The sequence below is a fragment of the Montipora capricornis genome, chromosome 3 (assembly GCF_036669925.1).
Source record: "Montipora capricornis isolate CH-2021 chromosome 3, ASM3666992v2, whole genome shotgun sequence".
In the NCBI taxonomy this organism is placed as follows: domain Eukaryota; kingdom Metazoa; phylum Cnidaria; class Anthozoa; order Scleractinia; family Acroporidae; genus Montipora; species Montipora capricornis.
The window spans coordinates 13,134,876-13,151,575 of NC_090885.1; the positions used below are offsets into that span (position 1 = coordinate 13,134,876).

Consider the following 16,700-nt stretch of genomic DNA (forward strand, 5'->3'; position numbering starts at 1 on the left):
GTATGTTTGAATCTGGGCAGGTTAAAGACGACATGATCCTCGCACTAAAGCAATCGTCTCTTCTGGACAACTGAGTGGTTTCATAGCTCAGTTGGTAGAGCATTGCATCAGCATCGCAGAGGAGGTCATGGATTCGAATCCCGTTGAGGCCACCGAATTTTTCAGTTGTCTGCAAGAGCCAATTGCTTAAATTGTCCAGCTAAGTGCGAGGATCTCTCCTCTCAATTTCGTCTTTAACACGCACTTCAAACATATTTTTACCACAATTGCTTGTAATCTCACAATCTGATTGGCTAATTTGCCCTTGTCGATAAGAGTCTGGACAACGCTGCTGGTGTCATGCTCGAGTCAATTTGTCACGCAATGCGATAGCCAATCAGGAACGCTCATTTTAGGAAATAAACCAATCATATTGTGATAAAGTTATAGACAACGCTAGCTCTTTTTTGGTCACGCTCTGAAATAAACACTTTCTTTGGCGTTGAATATTGTGGTAAAAAGCAAATCGAAAGTGGTTCAGCGTTGTCTGTACTCTTATCGACAACGATATTCGCCATCACAGTGGTCAAATTGGTTGTGGACTCGCTTGGCTAAGCCTCGTGAGTCCACTTTCGTAATTACAAAGAATCGTTCGTGGTAACCAAAGGTACAGGTGATTCAGACACCACTGAGTTTGCCTTTGTTGCTTGAGCATATGCTTGCGTCGCTTCTGAAAACGAGCTCTTCTTTCAACGGCGTACCTACGATATCGTGGAGATTGTACTACGCTAAAAATCACAAGACTGTCACGAGGGTGCAAATGATAGTTTTCAAAAAGCGCTGTTGACGTTGAGGTTGCTAACGAGAGAACTGTAAGCGAAGTGTGTTTTCGAAAAACTCTCAAGCAAAACTTAGCTAAACTTGCTTGTCCCAATCTTTGAGAATCTCCTGCCCTCGCTCGTCACAGTCATTACAAATTTCGTAACATCCAAATACATCAATTAGGAACCTTTGCGCAGGGTTTTTTAAACACTTATATTCATCAATGGATACCATCCATGTTTTTTTTCATCTCGTCCTCAGCTAGATCCATAAACTGCACAAAGAAATCTCCCAGATCCATAAGAAAGTAATGCTTGATTGACCTGAAAAATACCCGGCCTACATCATGAATGTCACCTTTTTATTGACCAAGTTGATTCGGCCATTAACATACTTCTGGCCGCAGTTGTTGAACATAACGCCCTTCACTGAATAACTCACTTGGATCTGATAGAGATATATCTAAAAAATGTCACATATCCGCTGTTTCATTCATCGAAGCAAGGAGTTATGTAACACCAGATCAAGATAAATCGGACGCATACAAATCACTGACACAAGTAAAGAGCAAATGATTTATTAAAGGTCCCCAACAACTTCTACTTGTACTTTATTACTCTTCAAAACTTTCGTATCCAGAAGAGACAGAAATTTAACTTTAAATCAGATTTAAAAAGACATGTAAATGGTTAAAATACCAATATACACAAATAAATTAATTAAATTAAATATCAGATATAATAGATATAATATCTCAGATATAAATAGTTACCATACTATTACTAATCTGACTAATATATACAAAAACAGTAAAATGGATTAAAACCCTTTAAACTTATACAACTAAGTCCGAGTTTGGTCAAGATATTAATTGAGACGCTTTAAACTTTGACAGAAAGCAGGATAACCTAGTGATCTAACTACGGCTGGTAAACAATTCCAGTTTCTTATTGTTCTTAGGAAAAAGCTATATAAATAAAAAAGGTTGAACAAATGAATTAACTTAAAACATTCTAGTAGATCGTACTGAATGTTGAAAATATTTAGGAAGAACATGTGAAAGTTGGATGCTTTGTGGGCATAGGTAGAGTAAAGCCTAAAAATAAAATACTATGAAAACTGAACATGCAAAATGACGGAGTTCTTACCTTAATCTATCCATCAAAGCTCTATCGTCCATTAGCAGATCGAGTAAAGTCTTGCTGGCATAACTATAAGCCTTTTCAATTTTTTCCACATACTCCCTCTCGTTCAAGGTGTAGATGATTTCATCTGCATTTGGACATTGCACGTTTTGCCCTGCATTAGACAAATGAAGAAACTTTGGTTCAGAGGTTAAATGGCTAAACAGATAGTTGATGCAGAAAATATATTTACCGCAAGGTTCATTGTGCAAGAAAAGTATAACTTAACACAGGTGCATAAACGTACCGCACTGGCGAATGACATTCAGGTACTTCCCAGTGCTTAGGATCTTGTGAGCAACCTGGCAAAAAGAAGGTGACAAGATGTATTTGTTATCTTTTTAAAGGCACATTTGCAGTATCAAATCAAAATAACGGAAATTGAGTCAAATCAAAAGAAATGAATTTTATGAATTATAACACCCTTATAATTATAACTTAGTTAAAAAATGGGAAAACACCCAAACTTTCGGTCCTTTTATACACAAAAAAATAGTGTAGTTACAAACAGATGATGAATGCGACACAGTACCTTTTCTAAGAAGATGGGAATGTTCTCTCTTACAACTGTGTATCTTTGTTCCCAGTATTTAAGAACTGTTAAAGAACAGAATAATCATTGATGACGGGAGGCATTTACATACCACTTTATTCCAAGAGAATTAAGACCTGAAGCGCCTTACAACAGTTCATAGGGGACTTCTATAGTGGGGCACAATGCAGCTGCATACATTACAATCTTACTGAAATTACTTGTAGGAATAACAGGTACCCGTGATACATAGTAACCGTCTTCATCCGCGGAGAAAATGCAGAGAGTCCACTGAGGCAGAAGATTCTCCTCATTTATTTAAAGACCGTGAGTGTTGGTCAGGCCTCACCCATGCACGGTAGTCCGGTGTGTACAACCAACAGAACGAACCACTTAGCAGTCAACAACAGTTCTTCAAGAGAAAACGAAACTTTTAACTAAAATATGCTCGCGCATGAGTGACCCGCCATTGATTTATGGGTTCAAACCCTTTCCAGGCCATAACTGAAGGAAAATGCGACAACAACCTTTGAAGATCTTTGATTATCATGTAAATGAATGAGAGCACAAAACATGCTCACAACCAGAAGTCAGGTTATAGATGCCTAGCTGCAATCGTCACAGCTGGAAAGCTCACGCAGAAACTCCAAACAACTCCAAACTTCAAAAGGATATGCATCGTTGTAATCTTCAGTAAGCTTTTCTTTTTGAACAGAACCATGCTCTGCGACAAGAAACTGAAAAAAAAAAACAAAAACAAAACAAATAAATGCACCAATCAGATTATTAGTGCTTTAAAGAGCAGCGAGAAACCTCTTATGAAACACGGTGATACGGAGCATGGATAGCGCAGCGGTGAGAGCACTCGCCTCCCAGCAATGTGGCCTGGGTTCGATTCCCAGATCCGGCGTCCTAAGTGGGTTGAGTTTGTTGGTTCTCTAATCTTCTCCGTGAGGTTTTTGTCTGGGTACTCCGGTTTTCCTCTCTCCTCTAAAAACCATATGTATATATTTATTTGATTTGACTTGATTTCATTTCATTTGTACACGACCCCACAAGCTATTCAGGTTTAAACATTATCGTGTGAAAATAAACTTCTATTATTATTCTATTATTTCACCTTTTACCTCAGAATATGGATCATTGATTATTCCCTTGTAGATCCATTGTTCAAGAATGTCAAAATAAGGAACACAAGCCTAAAAGGGAAAGAAACATATCATTCAACTAACTACAGTGTCAAACTTCATGCATTGGGTGTATTTTACACAATTTCTCTATAGACTAAATATTTTTGTCAAATGGATCTTCAGAGCAGATCGACTTTTAATTAATCTGAAGAACAGAAAATAACAGGCAATGTGGGTGCACTTCTATTGTTCACCAGCCATTCTCATTCTTATGCACCCAAAGCCAATACAAGCAGATAATTAACTGAGGAGAACCATAACAGTAAACCAAAAAGTAATCATGCTACAATAGCTTCATTTATGGGATTGTGATTAATACTTTGCTGAAGTCACATTTTTGTCCCAGAAAATATCTCAGGATGCTGAAGCAAAATTCAGAAAAGGCACTGTATCAACTGAGCCATGAGTGTGACAGTACCTGATCAACACAACGATTTTATGTAGTTCAAACAATTAAGGGCTAAAATTGAGTGCATTAAAACATTTTGCTCAAGATATCATCACTAAAATAGTTACCTTTACTCTTTAAGGAGTCAACAACTACATTTTAAGGCTAATTACATGTACGTATGGGTCTTTAGTTACAATTCGACTGAAGATTGTAAGGATGGGTAGCAGGGTTTGTTCACTGTTTGACATCTGAATACAATCATTTCAAGCTAATGTTGCAAACTAGAAAACAATGAAATGTACAGTAATGTACATGATCACTAAGGGTGTGTTCGAATTACCCTATTCCAGAATAAGAATACGTGGAGTGATGAAGGAAAACGGTATGTCTGGCGTTTTGAAGAAACAAGTCTAATAAAGATATGTTAAAAATAGCATTTTAGCAGGTGTTTGACAATAATTTTAATATGAATCTCCGTAAAAATGAAGGATTTCTAACTTTTATTACATGTATTCCTTTTCCGGAATACGGTCAATCAAACACACCCTAATACTCACAGCTTGGGTGAGAAACAAGGAAAGGTCCTGAGATTTGCTGTCCCTGTATAAAATGATAAAATTAACAGTGTCTATTGTAATTTACTATGACACATTCTTAATTAATTTTGTCAATAAAGTGATACATGTACTGTTACCTAAAGACAAACTTTTGGTGATCTGAATATTAATCTGAGGTACATGGCTTTCATGTGGGGGATTAAAAACCCTCATACCAGGGGTTTCAATAAGTTTTTTTGTAAACGGCTGGTTTTGTGAAGTAGGCGGCTGTGGTAATTAAGAAAGGGGCCTTCCCTAGAGGGGTCTGGAGGCATGCTTCCCCAGAAAATTTTGAAAGCTAGGAGCTCGGAAATGGCATTTCCAGCAATCTGGGCATCAACGTTAGTCACAAATATTTATTAGCACGACTAGCTGCACATGGCCAAGTTAGAGAACATTTTTTTTGCACTCTCGATCTCTTGTTGAAAATACGACAAAACATCGCCTCCAGCTGCACGCTTTCTAGTTTTGTCTTCCATTTTTAATAAACAACACGTGGAAAACGAGAAGAACCTATGTGTAGTGAATTACATTGTATGGATCAAAGTTAAACGGCGACGAGGATTGGGTAATTTAAGCTTATTGAAAAGGTAGGCAGCAATAACTTAGGGAGTAGCCAGCGGAATTCGCCGGTTGTTGGCTTCTAATGAAACCTCTGCTCGTACTGTTTGTGAAAAATACATGCAAGGGAGAGAAATCATGTGCATGCCTCACTTTTGGAGCCAAAGCTAGCGTACCAATAGTTTTGCTGTTGCTGCTGCTATTGAAGCATGTACATTAGGAAAAATAAATCGCCTGGGCATAACATGGTAACAGAAATGAATCTTTAGATTTCCTTTTTCAGTCGCTAGTATGGAAGCAGATCTTTTTACCTGGAGGTTTTGGAAGACAGAGGTTTTCGAAAACGCATTAGTGTAGACAGGCCATAAAAGAGAATTTTAAAAAAGCAACAAAAAAGTCACAAATTCTGTAAACTGTGCATGCAGCCAACAAAACTGAGAAAAAATACACATACAATGTCATAACTCACTAAGTCATACCCAGTAAATCCTACAGTCTTTTCATGCAATAACGTCAACACAGCTCCTCCTTTGCAGCTTCCCTTTAGAAGAAAACGATTTTTAGTTCAACAAAATAACTCAAAATCAAAACCATGGCAAAGGCTTAAGACTTAGAGGGACACTTTGTGTTGGATGTCAAAATTGGGTGCACATCTAACTACTGTAGGTGTATTTCTAGACGTCTGTGCCTTAACATGCATGCCATACAGTTTAATCTGTCTTAATTTTTCAGGGTACTCTGCATACACCTTATTCCAAAATGGCCACTGATTTATGCGGATACAAACTGGCCCTTGTTGCCTCGTTCAAGATAAAATATTTTCTTGAATTTTAAGCTTAAGAACAAGGCATCAAGGGCTTATTTGAATAAAAACAAAAGAATATTTAAATGGCGGCGATTTTGGAATAAGGTATTCCAGGATGCACCTTCATGATGATTATTGAAACCCATGTGCATCTTATTCATATTCTCAGTATTGGATTGGAACTAGCATGCAATAGAGGCTAATGCGGGGAAATATATTTAAAAAGTATTTGCATTTGAAAAGTTTTTTCTGCAGCAGCCTCCACTGCAAGCTACATAGTTCCAGTCCAATACTGAGAATACGAATAATGGTCTGTTAGGGACATTTCTGGACATACACATGTAGACTTAGCAAAATGGAGTGGTGGTGTTCTACTAATAGGCCTTTTGCAACTAACAATCACATGGTACAAAATCCGCCATGCTGGAGGGCAAGCTCATTATTATTCCCCCACTGGGACATTAAAACAAAGAGACCTGAACCAGTCAAGTTTGACTTGCCTTTGTTTTAATGTCCCAGTGAGGGAACAATAATGAGCTTGCCCTCCAGCATGGCGGATTTTGTACCATGTGATCGTTAGTTGCAAAAGGCCTATTAAGAAAGGTACAATTAAAGCAAGAAAGGGCTCCTTGAAAAACATTTCCTAGAGCTTAAAGGAAAGTTGGGGGAGGAGCACTAATCCAAAGCAACAAGTATTAAGAAACCACATAAAAGGATTTCAACAAAGTTTAGAGTTCAAGGGAAAAACTTATTCCTACTAAAGTTAAAAACAGTACATGAGTGCTTACATTATTTTCAATTTACACTTAACGTCTGTTTATGTCAAGTCGAATCATTATGTTTGACTTAAAATACAATACTAATAATATCATTCTTATTTTGGTACCTTATCAATGGCCACTACAATAGATGACAGTATCTCCATTGTTCTTAAGCAAGGTTGGACGTAAAACCATAACTTTTGCAATGACAACTGACCCTAAAAGTCAAAGTTACAAAAAAATAATAGGGTTAAACATGGGCACTGATTCAATTTGATTCATCACCGGGTTCATCTATTAAGTTTCTCAGCTAACAAGAATCCCACATTAAATACATGTAATAATTTTGATATCTCGGCACAATGATGAGATCAGCAACTAAAAAAAACTGTTGCAGTACTTATGCTAATTTTGATAATAAAATTGTCCAGTCAACCCTTTCACTCCCAAGAGTGCCACTTACAGATTTTACTCTGTCTAACGCCAGACGATGGGGAACCCCACGGGGGTGAAAGGGTTAACTGACTAGAATTGGTAAACACCATGATCCTCTTTCACCTTTCCCTTCCTTACATTTATCTTGCAAAGCAGGCATACATGTATTTTTAAGAGGATGTGATACAGTATCTAGTAGTTAATAACACATTGTAGACTGTTCTTCCATCAGGCTAAAAGAGGGACCATCTGCTACCATGCATTTTTTTATGTTTCAGGTAAATCAAGGAAAAATTGTCGCTGTTGTTAATGGTTGAAAAAGCTGCACTAACGTGTTCAATGAATGCAAAACCAGGCACTCACGGTGTTACATGTAATTCGATCAGACACTCTAAAATGACCTATTTGGTTATTAGATTTTACCACATCAGCTCACGCTGCTCTTACAATGTTTCACATACCAGTCTGAACTGGTGCTCCAATTGGGCAACAAGAATAAGGTATTCCTTTAGGGAAAGAAAAAAAAATAATTATTGCTTGTATTAAACAAACATGTTTCTGAAAGGCAGTAATATTGTATTCACCTGTACCATTGGTTTAGGATTTATATACTGCACACACATGTATCAAAAAGTCTCATGACAGTTTATCAAATTCATGAATATTAGTCTTTCTCCAGGGTGGGATTGGACATCAGCTCATAAAGGCACCTCTAGAAGCTGCTATCAGTCTCATTCGTCCACCCAACCCACAGCATCGGGGGTCTATCCCTATTCCTCAAAAACAGTGTGTTGGTTCTTTAATTAACATCCCACAGTGATGATTTACAGGGAAGGTTGCAAGACAGCTAGGGCCTATGGTCTATAGCATTTAATCCAAGGAGACTTGAAAGGCAACACATTTGCAGGTGTAATAAAAAGGCAGCCCTTTCTCCTCAGTCATTTTAAAACCCTGGGTGCTGGTCCAACTGGTCAGTCGAACTTAGAACTTCGTGCATGGCAGCCCAGTGCTCAACTAACTAAGCCACCAGTGTGCAGTGGCTCCGTTGGTGCTTAATTATTGCCTTGGCATGTACATAATTTACATTTTATCTGCAAATGTAAAATTAATGTTCTTGCAAAATGAAAAAATTCCCTTGGCATTAAAAGAAAAATCAAAGAGCAGAGTTGACTAAACTAAATTTAATACATAATCTAGAATGGTTACAAATTTACAGCTGTATTCAAGATATTAAGCAAAATAGAGAGAGATCCACGGGTAAATGATATTAACTACATTTAAGATAAACACACAAAACGAAGAGCTGAAGGTATTGTAAGTTTATCATGCATTTGTCAGAGATTGAGCTACTGGATTTAAGTTTCAAAGAGCACTGGTGATCTAAAGTTCACCAAACATTAATATATGATGATTCTCTATCTAACAACTTAAACAACATAAAATAACAAAGTTAACATGTTTATTTTGTTTTTAGAAAGCTGGTAGAATCACAACCTTTAGTAATGTCCGCATTGCTGCACACAAGGCATGATTTACAAGGCCATGCTCAAAAGAAGACTTCCCTGCAAAAGAATGCAAAACGTTCAAGAAAGCTTGACTATTAAATTTTATTAACTAATTCAACAGCAATAGAGGTCAACATTTAATGTACTTGTCTTTTGATAATAAATAATTATCATATAATGTCTACATGTAGTATGACGAAAGTGATGAGCACTTCTTTTAAATGTATAAGTACTTACTAAAGCTTGCAATATGGAGAAATCTTAGCTGATACACAAAATGTGACAAGAAATTCAGCGACACACTCAGACAGATATTGCTTTCAGTCCCACTTTTCTGTCCTTACCACATTTTGACGTCATCTGTGATTTATTTTTAATTGAACAAATGCACAGCAAGATGTTGAAACTAGGCAAGTGAAAGAGCCTGAAGCCCCTTGGGAGAGAGGGTCACAAACTTTGCTTACCAAATGGGAAAGTTAGAATAATAATTTATTTGTAATGTTACAGGCCTTAATTTACTGGTAATTGTATGTATGTCCAGTGTACTGCTGGGACTGACATAATGAAGGGGTGTCTCGAAAACAATGACCCTAAGACCCAAGACCCCAAAAACTCAGGAAAAGTAACCCAAAACCCTCAATTTGGCTAACACCAGGCCTTAGTTGGTTTTTTGAGTTACTTCAAGTGATTAAGTTCAAATCCTTCATTTGCTACAACTTGTTTCAAAGTGAAAGCTGGTGTGATCCACCATAATCAGAGTACCCTGTAACCACACTCTACGTGTGACCGAACATCTTCACTTCCTGTCGGATGTATATATTGGCCGAAAAAACCAACTTTTAAGGCCTAGGGTTAGCCAAATTGAGGGTTTTGGGTTACTTTTTGGGGACGAAAACGAAGGGTAGAATTTTTGCAATCTTGGAGGTGGTGAATTTTTATGCCTGGCCCAGTAAAAAATGTAATAACAGATGAGGTGCAATATCAATAGTGGATCATAATGATGGATCAGAATCTCTTTGCTATAATACTAAATGTTCCAGGATATTGCATACTGTACTGTTACATTTGTGGTTTAAATTAAATCGCTTTCCTGTAATTTTTTTAATTTCAAGGCAGAAAAAAATGCCTTTGTAATGTACAGTCATATTAACAACCCCTATTGTCCCCTTTAACAACCCATTGACTCCTATGAGTGAGACGTAATAGACTTAATAGAGCATTAAACACCAGGGCCTCATCGTTCCAAAGCCGATTAAACTTTCTTTTGTTTCTAGCAGCTTCTTTTGCTTTTCAAGATTGACTTCTTCTAAATTATGTAAAGTTTTGTTGAATATAAGCATTGAACAGGATTTGGGAGTAGAGAAATAAACTCCTTGTTTAATTTTTAACCTGGGATTAGTGTTAATCAGATTTTGATCAACTGGGCCCAGACTATTTTACTGATCAGTGGGGGCTGGTTCAGAAGTCAATGGGTTAGGATTTTGGAACATCTTAGTTATGAATGTTTTGGTGCCAATAGCAGTTAAATGAGAGGGAAGCCCCAAAATGTTTACTTAGGTTTCAACAGAATCTGAGCCCCTGATCTCTGTGATAGTCTGGTACTGTTGCGTTAAAAGTTAATTTTATTAGTAATGAGTTACAGTACCAAGCAAACTGGGATCTGTTGACTTGATACCGGTATATAGCTTAATTGATAATGTTGCCAGAACACTTTTTACTGTATCCACATGCAGAGGTCATGGGATCAAATCTCGTTCAAGCCTAGAATATTCATGCAATATCCTTCCGTCACTGCTAATTAAAGAAAATTATGTTCACAACTGAGATTATTTAACTTGCTTCTTTCCACAGTTCAAATGGTGTTTTGTATGTCTTTTAGGGCACGTTCGATTGACTCTATTCTGGAATAAGAATACGTGGAGTGATGATTAAAACAGTATGTTTGGCACGTTTCGAAGCAGCAAGGATAACAAATATGTTTAAAATAGCATTTTAGCAGATATTTGACAATTTTAATGTGAATCTCCATAAAAATGAGGGATTTCTAACTTATATTCAGTGTATTCCTATTCCGGAATACGGTCAATCGAACGCACCCTTAGTTTCTTCACATTGGCTTATTGATCTTACAGTAGCATAATCTGTATTTCTGAAATTCAAAAGAATGATTGGTAGTAAATTACATAATTATTATTTGTACAACTGCTACATGTAAGCTTGAGACAAACAAATACATGTACCTTCCATGAATCTGCAGATGGTGGAGTAATGTGAGCACACAGGCAAGATTCTTTGTACCAGCTCCAGCATTGACATTTCTAACAATTAAAAACTTAAGGTGATACATCTGTAAAACTTTAAAATGAAATCTTAATGACCGTCACAAACTCTCATTAATGGGGACATAGTTTTTGAGTGAATCTAGCTGTTGTTAACCCTTTCACCCCCGTGGGGTTCCCCATTGACGAGTAAAATCGTCTGGCGTTAGACAGAGTTCTGTATTAAAAATCTATAAGTGGCACTCTTGGGAGTGAAAGGGACTTAAAATAGAACATTTCTGTAGATCTCCAAAGAAAAAAAAAAATAAAAAAAAAAAAAAATAATAATAATAATAATAATAATACTGTATAAACAGTGCTCAATGATCCAAAATCTTCATAATATGTAATAATTGGAAGATAATAACATAAAAGACAGTGTAAGCAATACATTACCAAGAGTCTTGTCAATAGTAAAACTCCTTGGGTTAAACTTGTCTTTGAGAGGCTTCACCAGAAGGTACTTCCCTTCCACACCCTAAAAAGAAATTATTGCAAAGAATATTCTAATGATGCTAAACTTTAAAAAGGTTGGATTTACAGTCACATTTAAGGACAGTGCCTACTAATTCAAAGGTATTTTTCCCCAGTTTATGATTATGCAGGAAATGTTACTAACAGTATTTAAATCCAAAAAGTAAATTGGGGGTAACCACACATTAATTAATTAATAATTTTTTCAAAATAAAATTATTCATGAATAATAATTATTTGTAAAAAGCTCTAATTAAAAATACAAAGCAATGTATGGCGTTCTTCTCAAATTGAAGATTAATTATCTCTCAAAAATGCATGGTTACCCCCAGTTTTCTTTTTGGATACCAAGAGTACTTAGTACTAAGATCTACTTTCTCTGAATACATGTAGTTTCACACCACGCAAAAATAATTAATATCCCTGTATTAGTAAGCATCACCAATAGGAAAGCCGAGTATCTCGAGATGTGCAGAACGTATGCACAATAACAGTAGTACTAGGCACCGTCCTTAACAATAAACTAATAATAATTATTCTCAGACTGACTTTTGGCTATGGCCCAAATGAATAAAGTCTCACACATAAAGTACAGTATCCCTGCATTGTGCATACTGAACACAATCTGAAATGAACCAGATTACTCTACGTAATTAATAATTATTATTATTATAATTATAAGTTGACCACGCATTGCAGCTCACCATCATTAGAAATAAAAGATCCTCTACAATGGCCAATTCTTGCATAGGTAAAGGCAAAGTTCCCACTGACATAGGCTACAATAAAGCAACACACTTTTTTTAATCCAATGGAAGATGAATTTGGACAATGCTACTCAAAATAATTTTTAACTATCCAAGAAAATTATTTACAACAGTCTCGGAATATATCAACTCACAACTGTAGAGGAGTTTATGGCACTTGCTTCAGTCACATAATCTCTGCTCAAGTAAGGACGCTGACTCACCCAGGAGGGTGTTGGTGGTAAATTTCCTGTCAAAAGGCAAAGAAAGTTTTATAATTGCAAAAATAATACAACAAAAATATATTAAATAAATTATCTTCTTTAATTAAAGTGCAAGTGCTCAGGTAACAAGCTAATGATTATTATAAAAAAAGTTCATCAGCACTCCATTATAAAAATTAATCTGAAATAAACAATTCAAAGGAGTCACAAAATGGTTAATGTAAGCTAGAACTCATAACCAGGAAGCAGTTCCTTGGTCTTGCAAGAGGAGGACCATGGAAATGTTAGTTGATGTCTGAGAAGGCATGGAACCATACGCACTGAAAATGGAGGATGCACAAGACAGGCACCAATGGAGAAGGGTGATACAGAATCCCTGACCTGCCAGTAATGGCAGAAGTTAAGCAAGCTAGTTGGCTTGTTACAAAGCATGGCAGAGTTCAATATGCGAGCAATAAAGACAAATCCAGCTTAAGGTCAGAATAAATTATAATGGTTAATTTAAATTTAATCTGAATGCAACCACAAGCAAAATCTATTAATGATCTCCCAAAAGCAAAATCTAATCATCCCCCAAAGCCTGTTACCATTGATACATGTACCTGACAGGTCAAATAAAATTTTTATCTTTTCATCATCACATGCACTATAAAATTCTTGCTCAGAATTTGGCAATATTATTCTTTTCACAATGTTATTAAAAACCAAATTTTAAAAATAGGCAGATATTACTGTAACAGTTAATGCAAAGAGACCCTTCATCATTTGATTATTTTATTGTGAAGACTGCACACTGGTGGCTCAGTTGGTTGAGTACCGGGCTGCTTCGACTCAGGCTGCACCAAAACGCAGGGTCTTTAAATAACTGCAGTGGGGAAAATATTCTGCCTTATTTGTAACAACATCTGCAAATGGTTAGACTTTCTAGCTATAGTCTTCTCAGCTAAGGATGATAAACCATTGGCCACGTCTCAACCTGTGCGACGTAAAAAACAATCCACACACTATTTGCAAAGAATAGGGCATGGAGTTCCTGGTGTTGTGTGTCATAAAGAAACTCTAAAACCAAAGACAGTGTAAGATAAACTCATAATTATGATATTATGATATGATATGATATGAATGATATGATGTAAGAATGAATCAAGTGTATTTTTTAGAGAAGTCTGTCCTCATACCAGCTCTCTTGGCTTGCTTCTCTCGCAAGGCTTTCAGTACTGCTTCTGGGTTTGAGCCAGACTGACTGGCACTACTTGTTACCGTTGCAAGTTTGGTACGAAGCTATGAGGAGAAGACAAAATTAATACAAAAAGATCATATATACGAAAATATTATGATTTTTCAAAAACAAAGAGGTACACGTATGTACTTATTCGACTACAATTTTAGCCAATAATTATTACAGTACCTGTTTTGTTCCAAAAAGCATACCACATAGAACTAAAGGGGTTTTGACTATTCATGTCAAAGCTTGCCAGCTGGTCAATTTTCATTTTAAAGGCTACAGTGAGTATTATTTTTCTGAATTTACTTCACCCAAGGCAAGCAAATAATTAATACAGTAGTTCATATTTCCATCAAGAGTACACAACCATGACTTCCATGACACATACAAGTACAAATTTCTCTCTTGGGTACTCACCTCATTAACTTCGTGCTGTGACATAGTTCCCGACGCAGGCAAACTATCCAGTACAGCCTCTGCAGCTGCTGAAGCACTTATCTTTGCACCACTGGTTATGGCCCCAAGACGCGCCCTATAACGGTCCTTTGAGTTCTTTTCAAGAAAAGTCAACATCTAAAAAATTAATATGGCAATACTTTAATGCTGGCAAAGATAAGTTAACATCAAGCTCATACATACCTGTAAGACCAGCAGTTTCATTCCAAGCTTGTTTTTAAACAAGCTTAAAATATTAAAATATTAAAATTATAATAAAATAAAGTATTAGAATAAAAGGAAGCACCCCCTCTAGTTTGCAGGGAGGGTTAATTAATTTTTTTAGTGTATTACAGTACCACTCGAAACTATTAGTGCATTTGCATGCGGTAATATCTCGTCTTTGCAGATAGTGTTTACCGCAAAACTGTCCAAACTGTTTTTCACTGTCAGCACCGACGCAACACAACACACTGTCATCAAAGCCTGTTATGTTTGTCTCATTTTGCCGTGACAGCTGAGAACAGAGAATGTTGATAACCTTTCATCATGCCTAAATTCTTACATCTTTATGTTTAATAATTTGTCAGTTTTTCACTATCATGACGAACAGTTCTCCCAAAGGGGTAAAAAGGACATTTCTCAAAAAAAAAACTGTGTGAATTATTGCGTAACCGCCAGTGCAGTCCGACAGGAGATATATATAGAATAAAAAGCGCCAGACTTCTTCAGGGAGTTAACTGGCTGAAGAAGTCCAGCCGTGCCTGACGAATATTAGTCAAACAAACACTATGTATCCTCACAGCCGTACAACCCACTTTGCATACTCATTTAATTTGATATAAGTCTTAATAAATGTAGTTTACAATAAAAATATAGTTTATGGTGATTCCCTAGTATTGTAATGCAGTGCTGGAAATAATTTTTCTTTATTCAGAGGACATATGTCCTTTCAAATCTTCCTTTTGGTCGGACATTTGACAAATTGGACCGGACATAACTTATCGACTGACAACACCTTGAAGAAGAGAACTCAAGATGTGTTGGTGACATGTTCGGTCATCGTGTCCGATCATAATGTGAAATTGGCCGGACATTTTCAAAATTTGGGCGGACAATGTCCGATGACCCACTGTTATTTCCAGCACTGGTAATGTGCATCCTGTTCTGCGCATAAAAAAACGTACGCCACGTTCGTATTCAGGCATGGCTCACGGCTCATTTCTGTTTTCTTTGTCTCAGAGGTCTCAATGGATATTTCTAAACAAAACATTGTTTAAATTGAACCCTAAAGACTCGTATCTATGTGTGAATATCGATACATCGAACATGGCCAAAAACATTTCAAAATGGCAAACTTTCGTGCGGGAAAGCTCGCTAGAAAGAAGAATGGCCGTTTCCAGAGTACAGCAGTAAAGGACAAAACGGGAAACTTTTTAGACTCTCACAAAAAAAAAGTCGAGTGATAGCCTTGATGATGCTAAAGTGTCATTTCAGTCCCTGAGTGAAAGTGAAACCGCGCTATCGGGGAGACGTGCTGTCGAGGGTTCGAGCTTGGTTTGCTTTCTGTTCTCTCCTAAACGAGGTTGGTGACCTATCCTTTTTTGGCATAATTTTATTATCTTAATCCTCCTCTTTGTATTGTAAAATAATTTAAACAATTTACATTAGAAAAAAAAGTTGCAGGGAAAAAAGTATTCATAGCCAGCACTCGTGGACACAAAATGGTCTCCTCGAGATCACAAACCCGAGGAATATTTGTCGTCAGTGCCTTTTCAAGACGTGTGCCTGTGCCATATATACTAACATTAAATTTTTCCTTTTGAACAATACAATACACCTGATTTGTTATTTCAAGAATTACATCAAAGCTGTGCTTCTTAATTGTTCCTGCAAAACATAGCGTGAACGGATGGAACAAACTTGTCCTTGATAGATGAAGTTGCAATGATTAAATGAGTAACTTGAGCAAGTTACATCTCCCAAACGAGCTTGGTGACCTATTTTTTTAATAATTGCACTTTTCGAGTCACCACAATGTAGGGAACAATCGAGAAAAGTTTAAAGAAAATATCTTACGACAACTTCTATTACTAAGGAATCCCCTTAATCGAGTTTTCCTTTTAGGGTCAAGAGCTGGTAAAACGTGAAACCACCGAGGGTTCTTCTACTGAGTTTATCGGGTATAGGATGCCACAGCAGGAGCACAATGACTTCACAAGCCATCAACGAAAGTGTCTCAGGTGTTTTCAATACTCGGATTGGTTGTGTAAATGGACGCCACGGGAAAATATTTTAAATTTTGGCATTTCCTGACAAACGTTTGTTGACTGATGCCTTGTGAATGACATTGTGCTGTCATTTTGCTTGTGCTGCGGTATCTGATACCCGATAAAATCAATAGATTATAGAAGAACCCTCGGCCGTTTCACGTCTTACCAGCTCTGATCCTGACACTTAAAATTGCTTAAACAAAATTTTTTATCGTAAACTACATTGACTAAGCTTTCTTCTGAT

General features: G+C 36.7%; 1 protein-coding gene across 1 annotated transcript in view; it reads right to left on the reverse strand.

Moving 5' to 3' along the window:
- LOC138042260 (gamma-tubulin complex component 2-like) overlaps nucleotides 1–16,700 on the reverse strand; it is a 59,691-nt gene that overhangs the window by 38,639 nt on the left and 4,352 nt on the right. Inside the window, exons 5-21 of the mRNA XM_068888098.1 lie at nucleotides 14,166–14,321; nucleotides 13,702–13,804; nucleotides 12,455–12,549; nucleotides 12,258–12,332; nucleotides 11,476–11,557; nucleotides 11,002–11,079; nucleotides 8,751–8,818; nucleotides 7,718–7,762; nucleotides 6,947–7,039; nucleotides 5,735–5,796; nucleotides 4,656–4,698; nucleotides 3,645–3,716; nucleotides 3,190–3,254; nucleotides 2,518–2,572; nucleotides 2,233–2,287; nucleotides 1,950–2,100; nucleotides 1,033–1,124 (exon numbers count right to left, since the gene is read on the reverse strand). Of these exons, the coding sequence (XP_068744199.1) occupies nucleotides 1,033–1,124; nucleotides 1,950–2,100; nucleotides 2,233–2,287; nucleotides 2,518–2,572; nucleotides 3,190–3,254; nucleotides 3,645–3,716; nucleotides 4,656–4,698; nucleotides 5,735–5,796; nucleotides 6,947–7,039; nucleotides 7,718–7,762; nucleotides 8,751–8,818; nucleotides 11,002–11,079; nucleotides 11,476–11,557; nucleotides 12,258–12,332; nucleotides 12,455–12,549; nucleotides 13,702–13,804; nucleotides 14,166–14,321 (1,390 nt within the window). The remainder of the gene's footprint in view (nucleotides 1–1,032; nucleotides 1,125–1,949; nucleotides 2,101–2,232; nucleotides 2,288–2,517; nucleotides 2,573–3,189; nucleotides 3,255–3,644; nucleotides 3,717–4,655; nucleotides 4,699–5,734; nucleotides 5,797–6,946; nucleotides 7,040–7,717; nucleotides 7,763–8,750; nucleotides 8,819–11,001; nucleotides 11,080–11,475; nucleotides 11,558–12,257; nucleotides 12,333–12,454; nucleotides 12,550–13,701; nucleotides 13,805–14,165; nucleotides 14,322–16,700) is intronic.